The sequence below is a fragment of the Brachyistius frenatus genome, unplaced genomic scaffold (genome assembly GCF_029030835.1).
Source record: "Brachyistius frenatus isolate BFR_SWC_R1_liver_20210118 unplaced genomic scaffold, ASM2903083v1 Contig_58, whole genome shotgun sequence".
Lineage (NCBI taxonomy): Eukaryota > Metazoa > Chordata > Actinopteri > Embiotocidae > Brachyistius > Brachyistius frenatus.
The window spans coordinates 270,524-294,182 of record NW_027210657.1 but is presented as its reverse complement, the minus strand read 5'-3'; the positions used below and the strand labels follow the sequence as shown (position 1 = coordinate 294,182).

The window sequence follows — 23,659 nt, the reverse complement described above, 5'->3', positions numbered from 1 at the left end:
ATTGTTGCTCACATTAATGTAGCCAAAGACGTTTTAATTCAAAACTAACTATTTTGTTATTCACGTTTTCGTTGTACTCAAAATATTCCGTGTAATGTAATCCACATGATTTTGCTTACAGTTGCAGTAATATGATACCAAGATATTGGTAATACAATATTTTAACACTATTTTCATGTATATTTCCCATTTAAAGTGCAGTGAGATGCTAAATATGTAAAATCAAATTATTAAAAAGTATCCATTCAAATCAGGAATGTTTGATTTTAGCTTATAAGTTTCCTAAATGTAGTATAAGTTGAAATCTTTGTATCCAGCTCATAAACAGTTCATTTGTATTTATAATCCCAAAAGAAAGTCTTCAAAGAGACTTGAAATTGCCGTTTGAGTGAAGACTCTTTTACTTTTAAAAGAGATGTTGTAGTCACTGAACTTTGCCGTGTGTTGAAAACAATTCGTCATCATCTTCACCCCCTTGCAGAAGTGGTGGCGTTCTTACCAGTCCATAGAGGAGGAGGAGGATTATGACCACAGTGTCCAGGAAGGGGCAGCTCTGTGCCTGCAGACTCACTGGCGAGGTTACAGGGAGCGTCAGAGGTTCAGGCTGTGGAGGGAGGCTGCTCTGGTGCTGCAGAGGGCGTGGAGGCTCTGGCTCTACCGGCGCTGCACGGCCGCGCTGCTCATTCAGACAACCTGGCGCTGTCACCGAGCTAGAGAAGCCTACCTGCGTCTGTATGCCACGGTGGTACAACTACAGGCAGCGAGCAGAGGCTTCTTCACCAGACAGAGGTAAGTCTTACTGCGAAACACTCATCGCTAGAAAACTGCAGTTGGATGAGTTTAGCAAACAAAAACCAACATTTTAGCAATTTTTCTAAAAGCTCTGAAAATAGCCTCTGAGGTTAGATGACTGTGATTTCGCTAAAGCTGCTGAGAACCAGATTAGTCTTTGCACACAGCTCTTGCAGTGTATTTGGGCTTTGTTCAGTGTGCTAACAAACTATGGCTTGGAAAGAGTGAACCATTACGCAAGCAATCCAACCCAAAGCTGCTCTACAATCAGCTGAGCTGCTGAGAACAAGAATTTGTATCTCAGACTCTGTGGTGAACACTTGGGGGTAGTTTAAATGAGCCAGTAATAACTTTATCTGTGTGAAGAGATTCTTCACAATAAGGGTAGGTAGTAGTTTCAGCTAAAGTCGTAACCGTGCCTTCTTGATTGGCAGCTTCAAACAGCTGAGAGAGCAGATACTGAGGGAGAGAAAGGAGCAGCAGGAGGAGCTGCTTCGGCTACAGAATGGCCAGGTGAGTCTTTCACGAGAAGAGGAGGAGGATTCGCCTGAAGGAATCATGGGGCTGGACCTCAGCACTTGGGAGGATCGTTCCTACGAACAGCGAGAAAGGAGCCTCCAAATCCTCAGCAGCTACAAGAGCACCGCTATGGAGGAGGGAGATGAAGGAGAACATGCCGGGACTAACGAGAGCTCCTCTAAAGCACAGACTGAAGAACCGACCTCAGGCCCGACGTCCACAGTGGTGGTGCGAGAGAGGGCTCGAAATGTAGACGAGCCGTGCCAGAAAACCACTCGGGCCAAGAGAGAGAGCCGGCGGATGAGGGAGCTGGAGCAGGCCAAGTTCAGCCTGGAGCTCCTCAAGGTGCGAGCAAACAGCGGTGGAGCGTCGTCCCCGTCTGAGGAGCGCCGCTGGTCTTTGGAGCTGGTTCCCCCCGCGAGCCCACCTCTTCGTTCACCTCAAGGCACGCCCGACAGCCAGAGCTCCAAAGGCAGCTTTGAGCTTCTCATGATGGACGAGGAGGCACCCAAGGCTACGGAAGAGGTGACAGACAGCGACGAACTCTGCTCCCCTCTTCCACCTGTCGCTCCGGTGTCTGAACCCAATGAAGAGGTTGTTTCAACAAGCCCGAAGCCAGATGAGCCACACAAGACAACAGTTTCTGACGCTGTTGCCTCCCAGGGCAGCCAGGAGCCAACCAAGATGGATCCAGCAGTCCCGTCTGTTCTTACGCATCCGCCCAAAATCGAGAACTACCTCCCAACCTTCTACGTCCCTGCTAGTGAGGGCAGCACAGTAATCTCCCATCGTCCTGCTGAAGAGCCTCAACAGAACAAAGAGGCAGCCGTCTCCGTAACCACCACTGTCGTTACGAAGCCTCTCAAAGAGAGACGAGAGTCAACTCGTCGACCAGTGGTGGTGGTCATCAGCATGCAGAAAGAAACGCCTCTCAGCGAAGAGACGAGTGGCATTGTCCGTCCCCCTGTAGAGGTTCGAGATTCTGCAGCCCAGACGGGGGAACTGGCATCCTCATCACAGAAACCAGACCCAGCTCCTGTTTCTCAAGGTCCCGTCCCTGGTTCTCCCGCTGTCCCTCGGGCTGACCAGGCTGTCATAGAGAAGCTGGTGCGGCTGAACGAAGAGAAGGAGGAGAGGCAGCGTAATCAACAGCAGCAGAATGAGAAGGAGATGATGGAGCAGATTCGACAGCAGAAAGAAGTGCTGGAGCGCCAGCGACTTTTCTTCGCTCAGTACGAGAGAGACATGTTTGAGAAGCAAAGAGGAGAGGCTCTGCACAGGATACAGCAGAGCAGACAGGGCGGACCAGATGTCGGTGGAACCGCGACCTCCAGCAAGCCCCTTAGACCCAGTTCGCTGCTGATCGAGAGAAGAGCAGGGCTAGTTCCTCACGGCAGAACCCAGTCCGACTCCACCGCCCCGTCGCTGCACTCTGCCCCTCAGCCCCAGCTGCCTCCTCCACCTGCTACTGCTCCCAGAGAGAGACGCAAGGACAGCAGGTCTGTGGCTGACGGCTGGGCACCCAAACTCACACTGGAGTCCAGAGATGGAGGAGGAACCAGAGTGAGAACAGCCACCAAGAAACCACCGAGTAATCAAGGCACCACAGTTAGTGTGACAGATAAACCGGGCAGCATCTTCTTCTCTCCAAAGGACAAAGTGACATTTAAAAAGTGAGTTGTGAATTAATATTTTGCTGTTTGTTTTTTTTGCTTGTCCTATCTATGTTTTTGTAAATCCATTTTGGAATGAAAATAATACATCAAATCTGACTTTGCCACCTCCCACCTGTGGTATAACAATGACGTGTTGCAGATGTTACCCCACAATATGGTGCCGATATCATTCAGATTTTAACATTTTTCACCAAAGAAAAATACCATCAGACCAATGTAAAGGATGCTTTAATGTAAAATAAAAGTCTGTATTTAATTAAAATTCCATTGACACATTTGTTCCCTGTTGCTGCTTCGTGAATTAATTATTCACTTATTACTTTACATTAATAACTTTGTCTCTTTGTATTTGTTTTCCTGTTTTTGTCCATCAGTTTTGACCGTGATGCTGTCACTAAAGAAACACCTGCAGCTGTTCCCAGAGAAGGAACCACACCAGTGTCCAAGCCCTCTAAAGGAGCAAAAACACGCGATGTAAGCCATCTCTTCTTTTTTCTTTTTTAGATAACGGCTATTTCATTCAGCATGTGTTTGCATATTTGCAGGGTTGAGTTTTTTTTTTTTTTTTTTTTTATTGTGAATGCATTAATGAATGTTGCCATTAAAGCTGCTAATCTAACACCAAGAACATCGCAGCTGGCCGACATGAAGATCAAAATGCACCGAAGCTCTTCTACACGTTATTAAAGGCACCTTTTAAAACATGCTGTTATCACTTCCGGTGAACTCCAGGTTGGCAGAGTGGGCCAAAAAAAGAAAGCCAGAATGGCACGGACCCGCTCCGACTTCCTCACCCGCAGCCCCGTCCTCTCAGTTGGGGGCGACACTGACGAGGATGACTGTGATGGCGACAGCCTCCCCAGCCCCCGTCATTACACTCTACCCCTCTCCAAACAGAGTTCCACGGAGGCGGGCTTAAGAGAGTCCTGTTTCAGTGACTCGGACATGGTAACAGGCGCCCCCCCGAGCCCCCGGCGGCGCTCTCTCTACGTTCTTAAAGCGTGGCCTCTCTCTGACCTTTCTAACCCACTCCGCAGAGAGAGCATAGGTCTGCATCACACCTCTGACTCCAGCTGCGCTTCAGCAAATTTCTCTTTTCTAAAATAGTCACTTTTCTCAAAAAGTGGAAGACATTTCAAAGGTGTTTCGAGGCAGGTATTTCAAAGACATTTTTAAATACCTGCTAAAACGGCGTTGTTTAATAAGCCATAAACACTATCCTTCTAATTGAAGAATATATATACATTGATTTTTATGTATAATATTCATGTTGGTTTTTAAAGACATGAATTCAAGGCTGTCAAAACCATAAGTCCAAAACTTTCTTATATTATAAAACCTCTCCAGAAATAATGACCAACTTTGAATTTGAATTAGAATTTCTGCATCCTGATGGATGACAATTTTTGAAATGTATTTCCCCCCTGAAACCTTTAATGTAGTTGCTTTTCTAACATAATGCTGCTTCTCTTTCTCTCACAGCTGTAATAGTGATTTTTCTCCTTGATTTATTCCTGGTTCTTTCCTTTTTTATTAGAAATACTTGCATGCCAGTTGGTTGTGTTTCCTCTCTTAGGACAAAGCGCTAGTCAAACCTTGGAAACCCTTGAGAGATGATTCGCTCTTGACTTTCTTCATCACTTAACAAACTCTTCCTGTCTTTTTGTGGGGAAAATGGTTTGAGTCATATGTTGTCAACTTTCTTACTTATGAAGTACTATTTGTTGTTTTTGCTATTTATTTTCATGATAAATTGTAGAACTTTTATTGATACTTACAGGAAGTTAAAGCTCTGGTAAATGTGAAATGTAGAAAGTGCTACAAAAGTGATGTGATGGTGCCATCTACTGGCTTGAGCTTGTCTGCAGATCATAATAAACTTCTCTCATGGAAATAGTAGAGGCTTTTCTTCCCTCTGTGCCATGTCTTTAACATGTTATCTGTTCTGATGTTGTTTCAGCCCGTGAGCTCTGAGGAGCAGAAGAAGATACACAAAGCCATGTCGTCAGGAGATCTGGGCAAAGTGGACTCGCTGAGGAAGAACTCGCAAGATGGAAGGTTTGTTCCTCAACTTTGCATCGCCAGCATCCAGTTTAACCAAAACTTATTTTCTTTATCTCCTTAATAGCAAATTTTACGGAGGGTTTTACCACTTATAAGTTCAAGCAATTTACATTTTGAATGTACAAATTTTGTTTATTTTTGACCAGGGTTCGTGGTAAGATGCGTTTCTGGGGCAAGAGTAAGTATGGCGATAAGAAGACGTCCAGAGAAAAACTCATCTGTGGGGGAGATTCCCTGGATGGAGACTACGGAGACACTGGGCCACTGCTGGGAGACGGTACGATATGCAAGAGCTGATGCATCCTTTTTCAAATACCTAATATTTTTGAAACAATCAAAAATAATACAGTGAGAGACTAAAATACTCCTAAACATTTTTTAATCTTTTACCTAAAGTTTGTTTGCCTAAGTTGCTTGTTTTAAACAAATATCATTCCCACCGAAGTGTCGCTGAGTGGATTTCTGTCTCCCGCAGCAGGCCAGGAAAACATGTCGCCGCCCTGTAGTCCGGATCTGATGTCGGATCGAGGGTTCAGAGACCTGAAGGAGAACAAGGAGCCTTCTCCCAAGGTGAAGCGAAGGCGCAGCGTCAAGATCAGCAGCGTGGCTCTGGAGTCGGCTCAGTGTCAGAACGACGCTGTGCAGATCCTCACCTGCACCAACGACTACCGAAGCATGAACGACTTCCTCATGAAGAAGGTACAGCCAAACATGATCTGTCTTGTGCTCTCGATACTTAATATGAGTGAAGGTGGAGCTTGAGGTTGGACTTGAGCATCTAAAATTCCTCACAAGGAGAAGAAACGTATAATATTAAAGAGCTACTTGTAGTTCTGCTTCGTGCTGTGATGAATGTGGTGTCACGTTTTAGATCAACGACTTGGACACTGAGGACAGTAAGAAGGACACCATGGTGGACGTTGTGTTTAAAAAGGCTCTGAAGGAATTTCGTCTAAACATCTTCAACTCTTACTCCACGGCGCTTGCAGTAAGTGTCAACGCTGCATAAGTTATCCCTCAACACTACAAAGTATTCCTTTGAATTATCGTCACCACTTTCCGGATATTTATTCTTAGTCCAGTTGTTTTATGCCGGAGCGTTATGTTTTAAAAGCACACCCTGATGTTTTTTCTCCCTAGATGGATGACGGTAAGAGTATCCGCTACAAAGACCTTTACGCTCTGTTTGAGCACATCTTGGAGAAGACCATGCGTCAGGAGCAGAGGGACTGGAGGGAGTCTCCGGTCAGAGTGTGGGTCAACACCTTTAAAGTGTTCCTGGATGAGTTCATGACCGAGTACAAACCTCTGGACAGCACACTCGGCAAGGTAAAGACGTGTAGCGGCCTCCTGACCGCTCGGGGGAATAGAGGCCGTTTGGGAGTATGGATGATGTCAAAACTGTCAACAGACATTTTAGACTCCTTTGAATTAATTTACTTTTGGGTGAAGGTAAAGAAATAAATGCATTGGTTGTTCCAATAAGAATATTAGGTGTATAATGACTATTTACATTTTTACAAACTTTGTCACATACTTCGGTTTGCAAAAGCGATTCAGTCAATGCTGTACATCATGTTAATATTTATTTTTGATGCTTTGATGAATACTAAAAAAAAAATGTGTTTGTTTTCTTTCTTTTCTTTTCTTTGACTGCAGCCGGCTCCTAAACCCGAACGCAAAAAACGGAGGAAGAAGGACATTGACATTGTAAGTTTCTCCTCATTCTCACCAACATTGGGCACAACAGAGGAAACACATCCAGTCTTCTATGACTCCATCTTCAACAACAGCTTAAATAACAACATTTTAAAGCAAACATCTGATAGAATACACAAGGCTGTAAAAATAAAGGAAAACAGAGAAATGAACCTGTGCTCTGCTGCTCTCTGCAGGTGGAGGAGCATAATGGCCACATCTTCAAGTCCACCCAGTACAGCATCCCCACATACTGTGAATACTGCTCTTCACTCATCTGGATGATGGACCGTGCCTGCGTGTGCAAATGTGAGTGCAGAATATCACACCTGCAAACCAGAACACCTCATGAATCCCTGAATTTCATACAGCATAGAAAAACTGCCCTTAAATCTACGATTTTGAAGGTCATGAATGGTGTAAAAATAAGTTGTTGTTTTTCTAATTAGAAGACGCTCATGCAGAAATGCTTAACTGAAAGAAAATTAATCATCATATAATAATTAAGTAAATGGATTTTGTCATTTATCAAGTAAAAACATTGCTTGTTCCAGTTACTTCACTGTGATTTGCTGCTTTCTCTGTTTTACGTAGTAAAAACTGGATGTCTTTGACTGTCATTTTATGCTCTGCGAACTCATGATGACAGTATTTTCTCACCGGAACAAATGAGATCAGTTAATTGTCAAAATAATCTTGAGGTTAATTGATAATGAAAGTGGTCTTTTACGGCCTTAAAATGTGAGATGATGAAAGGACACCATCATCTCACACAAAGAGAAAAGGCCTGTGGTGGGTGTTCAGGTTGATGCAATAGTAAATTTCAACTGAAATATTTTACTACACTTTCTTTATTGGATATGAACATGAGGAAGAAGAAGGTTTCTGATTTACTCCTAAAACACCTTCTGCTGGTAGAATTTTTGGTTTTTCAATTTTAGTGGTAGAAATTGAAATGTCCTTAAAGCTGCTGTTAGTGAGTGTTTGTACCCTGACACACACACACACACACACACACACACACACATGCAGAGGGATGTTTTCATCACTTCAGAGGACATGACACTGACTTACATGCATTTCCTGGAAACTTGACTTTATTCTTATATGAATGAAACTTAACCTTTATCTAACCCTTAAACCAAGTGTCTACCCTAAAATGTATTAATTTACATTATGTGGATGTACTTTTTGTCCCCAAAACGAAGTCCCCACAGTGTTAAAACATTTATGTCCCCACAACACGAGAATTGTAGAATTTTAGTTTTGCGATGTAAAAGAAATTGCTTTTCATACCAAAAATGAATGACCAAAAATACACACACAAACATCTCTGGACTTTACACACACACACACACACACACACACACACACACACACACACACACACACACACACACACACACACACACACGACTTCTCACGGACACACACACACACACACACACAACACACACACACACACACACACACACACACATATGCACAAACATCTCTGGATTTCTCACGGACACACACACACACAAACACACACATACGCACACACGCAGAGCTCGGTGTGACCTCAGAGATCGAGCCCCGCCCTCCCTCCCTCCTCATCCCTAATCAGATTGTTTTCAACTGGACTCATGGGGTCTGCGTCTCTTTCTCTCCAGAGATTTCTCCACACAGTTTGTCCTTTATCCGCACAGGATGTTTTCTTCACGCCGGCCAACGGCCCTATGGTCTCTCGAGCAATAGCAGTTTCGATTTTTTTGTTGTTGTCTTTTTTCGCCAGCTTCTGCTGAATAATGAGGAGGCACTGCCTTTCTGTGGATAATAGAAATGACTTGTTTGATCTCTCTGGCTGTGTTTCTCCAGTGTGCCGCTACGCCTGCCACAGAAAGTGCTGCCAGAAGATGACTACTAAATGCAGTAAGAAGGTGAGTCGGCCATATTGTGCACCCTCACAATAACATCCCATGACATTAATTGTGTTACTGCGGGTTTATGTAAAAGAGCTGATGGTATTTGTGCCTCATAACACACCAACAGTGATCGATCTTGAAAGACAACGGACTCGGGATGTAAATTTTGAAAAATGTTTGCATGTGTATACTCAACATGTGGATGTGTTAATAAGAGTATATTATATTTGTGTCTGTGAACAGTTTGATCCGGAGCTTTCCTCCAGACAGTTCGGAGTGGAAGTTTCTCGTCTGACTAACGACGAGAGGACGGTGCCCCTGGTCGTAGAGAAGCTCATTAACTACATTGAGATGCACGGCCTCTACACCGAAGGAATATACAGGAAGTCGGGTTCCACCAACAAAATTAGGGAACTCAAGCAGGGGTTGGACACAGGTGGGTCAGCCGGCAGGTTAATGATGCGTGTTGGCTTTAAAAACCCAGGTGACAAAAGGATTAAATGTGATTTACAAAGTGTTGATGTGGTTTCTCTGCATTCTCTACGGGGACCGCACAGATGTGGACAACATGAATCTGGACGACTACAACATCCATGTTATCGCCAGTGTTTTCAAGCAGTGGCTCAGAGACCTGCCCAATCCTCTGATGACATTCGAGCTCTACGAGGAGTTCATACGTGCCATGGGTAGGTGGTGGACATTCAGCACCGTCGTGCTTCAGTTGCGTCTCACTTGATATTTGCTCCACAATAACGATTTATTACTGCTAACAGCGGGAAATGTACTTGCCTGCTGAAACAGTAAATGGTGATTTGTCTTGTGCGAATGCCTCCTCAGGTTTGAAGGATAAAAAGGAAATGATCAGAGGAGTGTATTCAGTTATTGACCAGCTCAGCAGAACGCACCTAAACACCTTGGAACGCCTCATATTTCATCTTGTCAGGTAATGAAAAAAAGAAATCTCTTATTATGCTAATGTTAGACTTAATATATGGAGCGGCTTAATTTAATTCATGATGGATTATTCTAATACTGAATTCATGCTTTCAGGATCGCCTTGCAAGAGGATACAAACCGTATGTCAGCTAATGCCTTGGCTATAGTTTTTGCACCCTGCATCCTTCGCTGCCCCGACACCATTGATCCACTGCAGAGTGTCCAGGACATCAGCAAGACAACAGCGTAATAATATACTTCATGTTTATCAAATAAACCCTCTGCTCTGCCCAAGGTTGTGGAAAGTGTGGGGGGAAATTGGAATGCATATTAAGTTAAATTCATCTATTTTAGGTGAGAACAATGAACAAACTCTTTCAGCAGCTACTTTATCAAGATTTATTAAGGAGGGAAAAAGTTTTTTTTTTTTTTAATAGGAAGAGAAAAAGTGACGCTCGACAAGTAAAGTCATCAGTCAAAGCGTAACTCAGCTGAAGTGGTCTTTTGGGTTTACTGTCACTGTAGCCTCGTGTTGTCCGTGTCTAAAAGCTCACAGCATAACTTGCATAATGATATTAGGTCAATAAAATAAATCTTAATTCGACTTGCATTGCTGCAGGTTTCCCCACTGATGGTGCATAAAGTCAATCGCATGAGCGCATAAATTGGGCATAAATGTATTGTCTTGACAGGAAGAATGGGGACAATTAGCCCAATGGCAAATACAAGGCACATATTGTACTGTATCGGTCCACAACTGTGTAGAGAGGGTTTTTGAATAACTTTGTTATAAACTTAAGTATTTCCAGTGACTCTGAAGTGATTTTGTCTTTTGCCATCTGTTCATAGGTGTGTAGAACTTATCATCTGTGAGCAGATGAATAAGTACAGAGTGCGACTAAAGGACATCAGCACCCTGGAGTTTGCTGAGAATAAGGCCAAATGCAAACTGACCCTCATTCGACGGTCGATGGTAAGATCCAACATTACGACTAATCCCACTGTTATCCGAGCAATAACCTATTTACTGAGTCTTTGCTAAACCTACCTGACTCGGCCATCCTGAAAACGCCTTCACTGCTACCCCTTCCCGTGATTTCCTCCCTTTTTATAAGCAGAGTTTCTCCTCTCCAGAATCTCTGCCCTAACATGTCCTTTCCTTTACCCAGAGACCTGTACTAATAGCTGTTAGATTTATGAGCATAATGCACACTATGGTATGTATACACACACCATGGATTGCATCTCCAAACCATCATCCAGTGGTGATGTTCTTGTGGTTCCTGCACATCTCTTCAATTATTAACATCTGTGTTCTCCATCCCCCAAAGCATGAGTCATTGCTTCACTTTTTTTTGTTTTTGGATGTTGTCGACTATATTCTTTTACCGATTCTTGTGGATGAAAGTAAGGACATTATACGGTCATACAGTTGCTTCTAATTTGATTTTCTTTATGCTATGTGGCGTATGGAACAAACAAAAACATTTTTCATATCAAGTCATATTTTATTGCTGTGTTTGAAATGGCATTCTTCCCTTAGTACACTAATAAATAGTGCTCTTAGATGTTAGGACTCTTACTTGTGTAGTACTTGAATTTCGACAGACTACTGTTGTCTCAAATCGCACACCGAGAGAATATAAACTCAGCATGTGAATATATCATCTGCCAACATGTCTGCAGCTTTAATTATTTTACCAAGAAATTAACGAGTTTTTGTGGCCTCTGTTTAACACAAACACATTTATGTTTTTTATCCAGCAGCACAAGTGCAAAAGAGACACTTTTGTGTGGTTTTTAGGAACAGCTACTGCTTCCTCAGATGCCTTAATTTGAAAATTCTTTATGTCACTGGTCCCGCCCCTTCCTGTACGTAGCCGAGACGCCGACCGTTTTTTTTGTTGTTGTTGGTTTTTTTTGGACCGTTTTGAGTGCATCATCCTGCACTTGTAGTGCACTGCAGGTTTCCATACTTGGCAGTGGGAACGCACTTACACCATTTGGAACACAGCATGTGACTTAAAATCCATAAAAATTTTAACATTTTCAGTTTTAGAGGCAAATACTGAAGAGCTTAGATCCCTAAGAAATCCAAAATAAGAAATTGGAGTCTGGTTTAACTTGTGTCGTTACTTTCTCTTGGTAAATTATGGACATACTGTATATCATCATTTATTTTTTTTGGATGACTCTTGTACATTTTCCTTTGACATACCATAACAATATCACACAACAGTGGTATTGTTACTATTAGCTTTGATTTTGAGATCTGATTGACAAACTGAAATGTGTACATTATATGTCAGTAATCTAGAAAAAGATGTAATAAGGCAGTAAAGCAGTCAATTTGACAGATTATTACTGCACATTAAAATTGATCGTTATGAATCTGGCATTGTTGATTCTTCTATTTTTTTTTCTTCTTGTCAATTTTCAAAGCAACCAAACGCAGCTAAAAAGGTAAAGTTTGTGTATCGTTGTGGTGTATTTCTCTTTGGGCTGTGGTGTTGTACTGTGTTTAAACTCAGCTGGTCGTTTGTGGTTCAGTGGGTATCTCCCTGCTAAATGTGCTGGAATGTACTGCACATGACAACGTTTTCATTTTGGGATGATCGACGTTTTTTTTTTTATGAAGCACGAATGTAATATGATCATGGCCTTTGTGAGAAGACAACATCTGCCCTCCATTTGCTCATCAGGGCAAAGGCCACGTACAGCGACTGAGCTACCACACCCCGTCGCCTCCCGTCAGTCCACGGCTGCCGTCGGTGACTGACAGCGTGACCGAAGAGAGCGGCGGCGAAGAGGGAGCGGAGTCGATCGTTGAGATCTCAGACCATCAGCAGGCGGCCATGCAGCAGGAAGAGAGAGTGCTGACAGAGCAGATTGAAAACCTGCAGAAAGAGAAGTACATAATTCGACATGATTTTTTTTTAATGACTCAAAATTAGGAGTCATACAAACTGTGTATCGGAAAAACTGATTTGGAAATATTTCTGTGTGTTATTGATTCTAGCTGTCTCGTGTGCTCAGGTTATTTTTGAATCTGGTTAATGTTGTCTTCTGTAGAGAGGAGCTGACTTTCGAGATGCTGAGTCTGGAGCCACGAGCGTCAGATGATGAGACGCTGGAGTCAGAGGCCTCGATCGGTACCGCTGACAGCTCTGAAAACCTCAATGTGGACTCGGAGGAAACTATTTCTGACTTTTCTGGTATGTCATTATACAGGAAATCATAACTCATCGTTCAGTGTGTAATAGTTCTTGTGTGTAATCAGAAATAAAACCACGTCTCTCCCTGTCATTTCAGAGAGAGGTCCAGGGCTGACTTCCCCGTGGCCTCGGAGATCCGACGGGAAGAGCCCCCGGCGCCGTGCTCTCCGACGGCAGCCCGACTCCCTGGACTCTGTAGACTCATGTTCCAGTGTTTCCTCCTTCTCATCCTCGTCCCACTTCCACCCTTCGTCCGCCTCCTCCTCGGCCACCACCCGACGGTTTCGTTTCCACTCCAAGTCACCCACTGGGGGCTCAAGTCCAGGTCCGGCCCAGGCCCAGTCTCTGAATGCATCTCAGTCCTCTCGATCTGAAAGCTTAGACGGCAGCTCGACGGGAGATCAGGAAGGCCCGTATGACGAAAGACCCCAGTTTACCAGCCGAGGCACCTACAATCCGGAGAAGGGCAAACAGAAACTTAAGGGAGCCCGGCATTCAACCCTGAGGCACTCCAGAGAAGGCAGTGGGCACAGCAGGGACCCTCCAGACATACCGCAGCACCTGGTGTTGTACGGCAGCAATGAATTCATGGTATGAAGGACACTTACTCACCAAAGCACTCCCTATCCAACTCCCACGCAGACACGTATGTTCTCAACGGGAGGTAAAATAATGGCAACTGATGTCCACTCCTCAAAGCACTCTTGCTTTTAGCCTTTCTTTGTCTAAGTCTGCAAAGAAGTGTCCCCAAGGTCCGTGTATAGTGTTTCCACCTCCAGATGTGAGGGGAGGTATGTCTGGCGGAGGGACAGCAATCGGTGGAAGGGCTCCTCTTCTGTGGACTAAAACTGCCACCCATGCTCTCACAGTGCCTTGGCAGCTCTTTACTCGGCGCCAAGACGAGACACACTGAGCAGGAGGACAGAGAAAAGGGAACGTTGGAATATGCCGAAGACCACTCGGCATCAGGGAATGTTACAGAGCTGGAAAGCTGAAGCAGTGTACTCCAGGAGATGAGAAGAAATCAGCCACCATGAGTCGTTACAGTGAACTTAAAGCTCAGAATTATTAGCTGCTTTATGAGTTTACAGTTCATTACAATCATTGTTAGCAATGGATGCTCTGTTATTACAAAAATATTTTTTCCCTATTTAATAAATTTTAATGTCACAGAAATTCTTTATTGCATATAATATACAGGTATAAATACTGTACAAAGCCGGAACACCAGCTCCTGCTGGGTAGTTGAAGTCAGATATTTATCTTTTTCTTTTTTTTTTTTTTGAATATCTTGGACAGAGATGTTCAGATTTGGGCAGTGGATGCTACATTTGTGTGTGTGCATGTGCGGAGCGTTCATGCGTGACTGTATGTGTGTGTGAGAAAGCGAAAACCACTTCAAGTGTTTTTTTGAGTTTGTGCTGCTTTTTTTTTTTTTTTCCCCCCTCACAAGGGAAATACCGCCATCAAAGGGACCAATCAGCTGGTGTGTATTCCAGCCAAGGGGATCCCAGCTCTTTAAGAATGCTCGGATGTGTATTATATTCCTGCATTCACTGCTCAACAGCCATACAACAATTGTAATGTACAGTTCATATGTACAGTATATAGTGGACAAATGCCATTCTATTCTTGAGATCTATTGTTACCCACCCACTCCCAAAGCCATCCCCTCCTGTCTATAAACTGTTTGCTCAATAGCAACAAGCAAGAACATAAAAGCGTCATGTCTTTTGTCATTATTAATGTGTGTGTTTATGTTTATGTCGAGTGTATTTTTCCTAATTTCATGTTGAAATATTTAACAACTTGTCATTGTTAGAATTTTTCAGCACTGTCAAAGGAGATGACACATAAATATAAACCTTTTTCTGCAGCAGAATTACTTGTCACGGTAGATAGGGGTTATTAGTAACATCAACAAGGGCTTTGTTATAATCTGACACCCAGTTAGATGTAATAGAGGAAGCATGCGCTGTACATGAAACTGAAGCAGCTAAATGGTATCCTGCCATCTTCATCTTTATTACAACTCTGCCTCGTCCCGACTATAACGTGTCAAAATGTATTCTCAGAAAAATAACACCGAAAAAATGCTATATTCAAACCCAAACTCAGTACCTGATCCATGAGATGATTTTGGTGTCATTATTGGTTAGTTTCAATGATCCATGGTGAATAATTTCATTGTGTATCTTTGCAAAACGAATACGATACAAACCAGTACAATTAGCAAGATAATAATTTGTAAAATGAGACCATGAAGCTTTAGAAAGAAGAAATAATGTCATATCTCGTACCGATACAAGATGGAGGATGTAAGGAATGTAAAACACCTTCAGTAAACACAGTTTCCCTGCTATGACCAGTAACTTATGATGGCTAACTGACACTTCAAGTGTCACCAGTTGATTTGCTAACTTTTGACTCTTCTCGACGTGTGCTGCTGTTTCACTACATTGTAGTCTTGACCATTATTCTGTATTTGTCACCACAGTAGCAACAGTTCAGTAAAAGTTATAAACACTCACTTTAAGAAAAGGCTGTTATGATGTCCCTGAATGTATGTTTTAATTGACATTGCACTTTTAGCAACACAGTTGAGGTCCCAAGACACATTTTATAAATGACTGATCATAATTTGTATTGGTCTGATGATTTGTATATTGTAGAGTATTTACCTTGTCAGTGGCTATGTCTTAATGCATTTTACCATATTTTATAACTGGGGGATTTATGTTACAGTTTCAGTTCCTGCATGTCTTTAGTTTTTTTTCTTTAGAGATCGACTGTCTTCTTCTGGGAACTGAAGTAAGACCTGAGTTAAGACTTCTTCCTCTTGGACAGAAAGGTAATGTACTGTTTAAAAATGTTCAGTTGTTTATCCCTTTTTACATCCATTGGTAGGTGTTTCTTCTGTCCTGAAAAGTAATATAATAATATTATATTATAATCGGAGTTTCTCAACCCAATATTTATGCCAGTGGATTTTTGTTGTTATAGAAATTACATCTACTGATTTGACATTCATATTTTGTATAGTATTACAATCAAGAAAATCATGGCATTTAGTTAGTTGTTAATGGGAGAAAAAGTATAATGTTTTAAGGTTTGTGTAACAACAGAACGCACCTTAATTTAAATGTAGTCTTGACGCAGTAGTATTTTTTTTTTTTTTTTTAAATATATAAGATAAATCAAAAGATGAAAACTGTAGTCCACTACTTTGTTGTTGGCCTAATACACCATCTTTTTTGTCATGTTTACTAAATGTAGGCTATCTGCAGGTAGGTGGTGGCTATAAAACTAAATTTAATTGATTGGCTATTTTTAAGCAAGAGGCACAAAGTTCTGCAAACAGTACAACACTGTGAAGAAATAAGCGCCCATAACATGGCAGGCAGACCTGTGATATAACTCGCCTAATCCTGTTCACCTCAGGTTTGTTCAGGTGTTTAAGTAAGTCATTATTCCGACAGCACTTAAAGGCACCTCCTGGACCAGAATAATGGGTTTTTTTTTGTTGTTGTTTGTTTTTTTAAAGAGCTCACTTTGTGGGTTTGTTAAAGTAGACCGAACCAAATTTCAAGACAGACATGAGTGGGGCTGAACAGACTGTCACGAGAAACCGCACATCTGAAGCCAATTCACATTATTTCAAAAAAAAAAACAAAAAAAAAAGGTGGGCTAATTGATTAGAAATGACTCGGGACCGCCTCCGGTGACGCGCCCCACCTATCGTGCGACGCATGCGCTTCGCGCAGACGTCCGGCTTCACGCAGCACCATCAGGAGCAGCAGACGGGAGCTGTTGTGTTTATTCCGCGAAACATCTAACTTTTCTCCGCAATGTCGGGATTTGACAGCAACCCCTTCGCTGACCCAGTGGACGTGAATCCCTTCCAGGTGAGAGACGTGTTTTGTGTCTGCAAGTCGAGGGTTTCTTGAGCTTTTATGTGTGTAAGATGAAGGGAGGCTGAAAAGAGATATGCTACAACAAAAACCTGTTTGGTTGGTTGCTGGGTTTGGCCTCAGCATTTCCTGGCCAAGAATAGTCCCTAATGTGAAGTATGACACGTTTCGGTCCATTTTAGAGGCCGTTTATGAAAGATTATCTGTAAAACGGTGCATTTACGCGGTACGTGGGACGTTAACTCACCTGCGCAGGTGAGCAGAGCCGCGAACAGGTGCCTGCTGATATTTAGCCGTCAACTGCGACTCCTCTTCCACATGGAAATGATATAAAAACAAAAGATAGATTTTGTAAACTAACACTTTAAGTGACAATGTGGGATTTAATGTCTTTTTGTTTGTGTGTGTGTGTGTGTGTGTGTGTGTGTAACTTAACTAGTTGGTTTGCGTTTGTTTCTCAGTGTTTTTAACCACATCCCCGTGTTTTCACAACTTATAGCCTCAGGAAGTAATGGATGAACAAGTCTCTGAGATGTTTACTTGAAGATAAAGCGCCATTTGCTTGTTTAAACATTTAAAATTGTCCTTTAACTGAAGCAAATGTAGTTCAGGGCCTAGAGTTCATTCATAGTTAATGCGGTGTGAGACAGTTCACCAATTCTTCCTGCCAGGACAGGATTGGAATCTGCTCAAGTCGAACCACATAAAACCGGAGAGGTCACGGCTTCTTCAGGCTTCTTCAGCAACACACGCGGGTACAGCAACGTTTGATCTCTTTTTTCCAGGATGCCTCAGTCACACAGGCCACCAGCAGACCCAATGACGGCACCGGGGACTTCAACCCATTCTCTGCACCTGACATGGTTAGTTCTCTGTGTTTTTAATGCTACTGCTGATGGCGCTGCGTTGGTGTTCCACCTCCTGAGAGTTTGTTATTGCTTCAATCGTCTCACAGGGAGACCAATCTGCCACGACCATCCCCATCTCTGCTGCTACCTCTCAGCCCGCCATCCTGCAGACGTCTGTGGATTTGAGTGCGCAAGTGAGTCGGACACACACATTTGCAAATAAAAAGGGAATGAAATGAGCTGGTTGGAAATCACATGGCAGCAGTTTTATTCAGCACGTCAGTTGAGATTCATTACCCAGAGTTCATCAGCCTTTAGGAGTTGACAGTTTAAATAAATGGACTTTAAGTGAATGAGTGAATTGTGGTAGTAAAAAAGAAAGCTTTAACAATAGTTCATTTTTGAAGATAATATTGATGTTTTCTTTTTTAACCTGACAGCAATATATACAGTGAAATAGTTTCCCACCAAAAATTATTAATGAGGATCCATTGAACTGTAGTTAACATATTCGTGCTCAAACTGAGTAACAGTGTTGCCTGATTTTTTTTTTATACACATCTGTCAGGCTACAATAGTGAGTCAGTTGTTACAAATTAGGAGAACCTACACGGCCGTATTAGGAGCGTCGTGGAGGCCGCATGTAGACTAGTTGATGAATTTCCCATCACATGGCGACTAGGAGTAAAAATTGTAGTGATGCAGTGACAATATTGAACACAATGTTAAGAGTTCAGCCCTTCCATCACCCACCAGGCGACTGCAGCTGCTGCCCAGGTTAACCTGATCAAACAGCAGGAGGAGCTGGAGAGGAAAGCAGCCGAGCTGGACCGGAAGGAGCAGGAGCTTCAGAACAGGAACGTGGGCAGAGCGACGAACACTGGAGGTAAGCGGCTGCGGTTGTTTGAAGCAGTTGCAAGTGAAATATGTTGCAGATGTGAACAATAACGTTTAACACGACACTCAAAATGATAATCCAGTTGTTTAATCCTTGTCCGTCAGCTAAAGAGAACAACTGGCCACCTCTACCGAAGTTCTTCCCCGTGAGGCCCTGCTTCTATCAGGACTTTGAGGAGGAAATCCCTGAGGACTACCGCAGGATCTGCAAGAGAATGTACTACCTCTGGATGTGTACGTAACCCTGCATGAACTATCTGGTCAATTGTTTTATAAGAAAGAGTCATTGATCTGTTGGAAACTATGATTGATATTGTACGTAAAAAAAAGTTGTCCTTTTAAAACTCAGAACTAAAGTGACTGATTTCCAGCATGCTATCCTGAGTTTCTCTAGATGCTCTTATTTTGTAGCTCTTCAAAAGCAGAGTGGTTTGTTCGTCCTGCAGGTCGATGTCTTAAATTGTTCCCAGTTCACCATTATCCGTCCAGCTCACTGGTTTTCCTGTGCGTCTCTCCAGTCCACAGCGCCACACTCTTCCTCAACCTGCTGGCCTGCCTGGCTTACTTTACCGCGGACGCTCAGAACGGTGTTGACTTTGGTCTGTCCATCCTTTGGTTCCTCCTCTTCACTCCGGTGTCCTTCATCTGCTGGTACAGGCCCGTCTACAAGGCCTTCAGGTACACCGTGATGTTAGCCTTGCCCTGATGATGAAATATTCTTTGATGTGGCGTCGTGTACAGGACTCGTTGTAACTGTTCTGTTGCACAAGCAGTAAAATTGGGGACACGTGCAGATGAATTAGTGGATGAACTGGAGTTTTGTTTTCTTTAATGTTTAGTAAGTTTGTGAAGTGAGAGCCAGATTTAGAGGAAGTGACACTTTACTCTGCATTAGAAATAGTCGGAAATACTAGGCTCAGAATTTGGTCTTAGTTTGATATTTTGATTTTTTTTTTTTTTCCACATAAAAGTGTTTTCTCCAAGACTTATGTTCTCTGCAGAGGCGCACTGCCTGGAAAAACATTTAAATATTCACCGTACTCCAAAAACACTGCAAACTATTGTTTCTTTCTTTAGTCTGAGAAAAAAGTTGCATTTATTTAATTATATTTATCTAGAGGCTTCAAATTGCACATGTTCTCCTGACTTGTTTTTTTGTATGTATTCATGTCAAGTGTAACATCGTTATCTCTTATCTAATATTCTGTCAGACAACAAACCTCTTAAAAAAACAAATAACATCACTAATATGTCCTTCCGTTTTGTCTATCTTTCCTCCTTCAGGTCGGACAGCTCCGTCAGCTTCTTTTTCTTCTTTTTTGTCTTTTTCTTCCAAGTGGCGGTGTACATCATCCAATCTGTGGGGATTCCCAGGTGGGGAAACAGGTCAGTGAGAACTATTTTAACTATTGTAAGTGTACGAGACAGCAGCTTTCTATTTTCATTAATGTGGATGCGACGGCTGCTTTGGGTAGATTCATAGTAAATGTGTGTATGCATGGGTCAGTGTGTTTCATCATTCACACGTCTTTGTTCGTGTGTGTTTTTCTTCCTCTGTATCTCCTCTCTTGCATTTCTTTGACAGATTCCTGCTGACCTAACTTGTCTGCGTCGCTGCTTTGTAAGTGTGTGGATCTTTTCTCTTTGGGTTTCTTTTCTGTCACATGTAATGTTTCAAACTTTTCAGTTTTCCGTCTTTTTCACTTTTTCAAACTTCATGCTTCATTCATCGGTCACTGGAGCAGACTAAGATGTTGGCTCATTTCTCTTGAGTACATTCATTTTAAGATAATTTTGTAATACCAATAAGTTCTTCGTTTTATACTGTGCAGTACACATGTGAAATGACACGCGTGTGGTCATTTGTTTTTACGTCTCTGGCATTCACAGTGGATGGATCTCCTCAATCAGCATGATCCGCACCAACCTGGCCGTGGCTGTGGTTATGATGGTGGTGGCAGGTTTTTTCACTGTGAACGCTATCCTGGCTGTCATCCTCCTGAAAATGGTAAGTTGTCTAACACTTCTGTTGCAGGTAATCTGGTTTCTATTTCTACCTCAACAAGTCAAGTTTAATATAACGCGTATCTCTGGGCAGGTTACGTGACCCTGACTTTGCCGTTTTTCAGTCAGTTGCAGTCTACACGCGCTGAATGTTTTCAGTAAAATTAAAGATGGCAGGGACTTGTAATTAATTGAACTAAATAGAAAACCAAACGTATATCAATATGGGTTTTCTCACTGAGGCCTCGTATAGTTTGTTTTCACTTCAAATCGCTGAGGGTGCATGTAGATCAAAGAGAGAAACAAAGCCCCAGTACCAAGACATTTTATTTTGTCTGAAAAGCGTTTGCGACGCATGTTGTTGTGTTCTAGATGTACACGACTGCCAAAAATCATAACTGCACATAGGAATCAATCAATCAATCAACCTCCACCATCCGTGCACAATTCATCCAAGAATTGGTTATTTTAGCAGAGGAGATTTTTTAAATTTTTTTATGTACATCTTGACCCAAATCTGCGTTAAACTTCACACAGTTATCGGCAATTGAATGTCACCTTTTTTCATTCAAATATGTACAATAGTTTTGAAACTGGACATTATGACCTATCCTGCAACGTTCATTTTAAGATATCCTCCTACTAATGCCTGAAAACACGAGCTCCATGGTGGAGTATGGACCACCTCCTGAAAATCACAGGAACCTCACGGGAACCAGTTAACAGTTTTCAGAGTTTACTCAGGCTTGCATCACTTTCAAAGTGTCACAGACGAGTCGCCTAAAAGCATACATGATTCAACATTTTGATCACTTTCCTAAACTGTCTCCCTTTTTCCCTTTGGCCCAGATCCACTCTAAGTACAGAAACACGGGTGCCAGCTTCACCAAGGCCCAGCAGGAGTTCTCCCAGGGAGTCATGGCCAACCGAAGCTTCCAGGGCGCCGCAGCCAGCGCTGCCACCTCTGCTGCCCAGGGAGCCTTTGGAAGGAACCAGGGAAATTAGACTGTTTCCCAGACACTTAGTGCCTCAGGCTAGTTTTTTCTCTGAGCAGCATACCAAACATTATTCAATAGGTTTAGAGGGGGGGGTTTGATTATTTAAAGGAAAAGGGCCAAAAACCAAGTAAGTTATGAAGAGAGCAGCCTAGTGAGGTGTCCCCATTTGCCACTTCTACTCTAAAGTTTGAAAGATACGCGGGTAAGATACAGAGCCAAGACAAGCAAGTGGTCCTATAGGAGAATATGATACCTCGAACATGTCTCGGTTGTTCACTGAACTCTTTACCAACCTCATTACTATACAGCGTGTTTGAAATTCATGCTGTCAGAAGTTATTTTGGGAAATGTACCGGAAGAAATCACAAACAGAAGCTGAGTTAAACAGGAGGCAGAGCGGGTACGACAGAAAATGAGTTGGCAACAACGCCCTGATCCAACATAGCTCCTGGAATGCATTTAAGACAGTAGAAGAGAGGGAAATGTGAGATTATCTGCGATTAAAATATTCATTTATTTAAAGAAAAAAAGATTTTGTCTATCTAACTGTTATAGATGAAGTAAAATACTGCCTTGAAGATAAACACTGCGTAGTTTGGACTACACAAAAGACATACTTGACATAAGAATGTTTTTCCATCATTGAATGATGGATCCACTTAATGTATTTATGCATATTTTTGTCATTACGGCAGCACGTAGAGGCTTGCAGGTTAACCAGTGCAACATTCTGACCCAAACATTTTAATAGATTTCGTACACTAAACTTTGTAGTTACTTTCTAATGCAGACTGGACACCCTTGAGAATGGGATGCATCCTGTTACACTACTGCGCTGTTGTAATTTTGCTCACTAAATCTGGTGTTTCCATGTGCACAAAACTGTATAGGAGGAGCTGACGATTCATGAAGGTGATGGGGATAAAGGTTTTTTATTGTACTGTTTTTATCAGCCTACTGATTTGTGGTGAAGTGAAGGTAGCTGATCTTCTGAGGGCAAATGAAGATGTAGTTTCAGTGGGATGTTATATTTTAATTCATGTTGAGTTGTTACAAATACCTTTAGGTTTTCTGTCATAGTAAGCCTTGCTGTGATTAAATTAAAGACAGGGTGCAGGTTTATTAATGTAAATTTACTGATATAGATTTTAGACATAAAAAAAAGTACATTAATGAGCTGAAAGAACAAAAAATGTGTCTGCCAGTTACCTATTGTTTTGACTTTTCATCTCAATTCTTCTGCAGAAAAATAGTCGAGTGTGGCTGACTAGTTGTAGATGGTTTCTATTTTCTTGTTGTACTTGTTAGGTTGTAGCATTTTTTATGTCTTTACATTTATGTGTGTGTGTGTGTGTGTGTGTATATATATATATATATATATATACACTGTCCACTTCCACTCCTATGTCCACTTCTGACCCTATGGTAGTGTAACACTGAAACACTTTGTTTAGGTTAAACCTCGGTGCCTTTAAGCAGATATAACCCACCAATTTTTGTGTGGGGATTTAAGCACAAGGCTGATGACTATTAGTGTTTTGTCTGATTTTGTTTTTCTTTATTTGTATTATGATGAAGTTTCCCTGTCATGATCAGAGTGTTGTACATATTGGTGACTTATTTAAAATGTATTTACTGGAAGGGTATTTGTTGGAAATCGGTTCACAGTCTTAATATGCAATAAACTCATTGTTTCTGTTAAAACGTGGATTAAAATTGGCTTACAAAGACTTAATAATACTGAACTCGGATGTTTTAGCATTCAGTATGAACAAGTGGAGCTACATAACTAGATTATAGTCCCTGTGAATGAGTTATGCAGTTTTTCTCTTGTTAGAAGTTTGTCAATTTTGCACGATTTTTTCTTTCTTTCTTCTTTTTTTCTTAAAAAATAATAATATATATATATATATATTGGGCATTTTTTGTCTTTACTTGTACAGCACGGGAGACAAACAGAAAGAAAATGTGGGGGAGAGCCAGGGAATGACGTGCTGTAAAGGCTGAGCCCTGGCTGAGCCCATGTGGTATGCAACCTCAGGTCATCCAGTCGCCCATGCAAGCTGTTTTTTTTTTTTTTTAAGTCTGCAAATTTTGAGTATGATTTCATCACAAGGTTTTTCTCATTCTGAATTATGTTTCACCTCAAGACAAAAGTTTCTGTTGTGTCTATGCTCATTTTCTGTATAGAAGT

The 23,659-nt window shown here is 42.1% G+C and overlaps 2 protein-coding genes across 9 annotated transcripts in view; both read left to right on the top strand.

Annotated features, from left to right (window-relative positions):
- The window catches only part of myo9aa (myosin IXAa), a 229,071-nt gene extending 214,543 nt beyond the window's left edge, over positions 1-14,528 (top strand). For 4 of the 8 annotated variants that reach the window (XM_069705611.1, XM_069705619.1, XM_069705615.1 and 1 more), the window contains 21 exons: positions 482-789; positions 1,227-2,984; positions 3,362-3,461; positions 3,720-3,935; positions 4,948-5,045; positions 5,198-5,328; positions 5,527-5,750; positions 5,923-6,039; positions 6,192-6,380; positions 6,711-6,761; positions 6,947-7,058; positions 8,610-8,671; positions 8,900-9,092; positions 9,214-9,342; positions 9,494-9,599; positions 9,707-9,838; positions 10,442-10,565; positions 12,035-12,055; positions 12,295-12,503; positions 12,665-12,807; positions 12,905-14,528. In XM_069705611.1, coding sequence (XP_069561712.1) covers positions 482-789; positions 1,227-2,984; positions 3,362-3,461; positions 3,720-3,935; positions 4,948-5,045; positions 5,198-5,328; positions 5,527-5,750; positions 5,923-6,039; positions 6,192-6,380; positions 6,711-6,761; positions 6,947-7,058; positions 8,610-8,671; positions 8,900-9,092; positions 9,214-9,342; positions 9,494-9,599; positions 9,707-9,838; positions 10,442-10,565; positions 12,035-12,055; positions 12,295-12,503; positions 12,665-12,807; positions 12,905-13,404 — 4,923 coding nt within the window. In that variant the 3' untranslated portion in view covers positions 13,405-14,528. The remainder of the gene's footprint in view (positions 1-481; positions 790-1,226; positions 2,985-3,361; positions 3,462-3,719; positions 3,936-4,947; positions 5,046-5,197; positions 5,329-5,526; positions 5,751-5,922; positions 6,040-6,191; positions 6,381-6,710; positions 6,762-6,946; positions 7,059-8,609; positions 8,672-8,899; positions 9,093-9,213; positions 9,343-9,493; positions 9,600-9,706; positions 9,839-10,441; positions 10,566-12,034; positions 12,056-12,294; positions 12,504-12,664; positions 12,808-12,904) is intronic. The other 4 variants (XM_069705612.1, XM_069705618.1, XM_069705614.1 and 1 more) reach the window with 4 other exon arrangements.
- Positions 14,529-16,486: 1,958 nt separating this feature from the next.
- On the top strand, positions 16,487-22,843 carry scamp2l (secretory carrier membrane protein 2, like). The gene is made up of 9 exons (XM_069705605.1): positions 16,487-16,712; positions 17,504-17,581; positions 17,674-17,760; positions 18,323-18,452; positions 18,569-18,697; positions 18,982-19,141; positions 19,748-19,849; positions 20,354-20,471; positions 21,317-22,843. The coding sequence occupies exons 1-9, from the start codon at positions 16,656-16,658 to the stop codon at positions 21,470-21,472; spliced, it is 1,017 nt and encodes a 338-aa protein (XP_069561706.1). The 5' UTR covers positions 16,487-16,655; the 3' UTR covers positions 21,473-22,843.
- Positions 22,844-23,659: the final 816 nt, after the last annotated feature.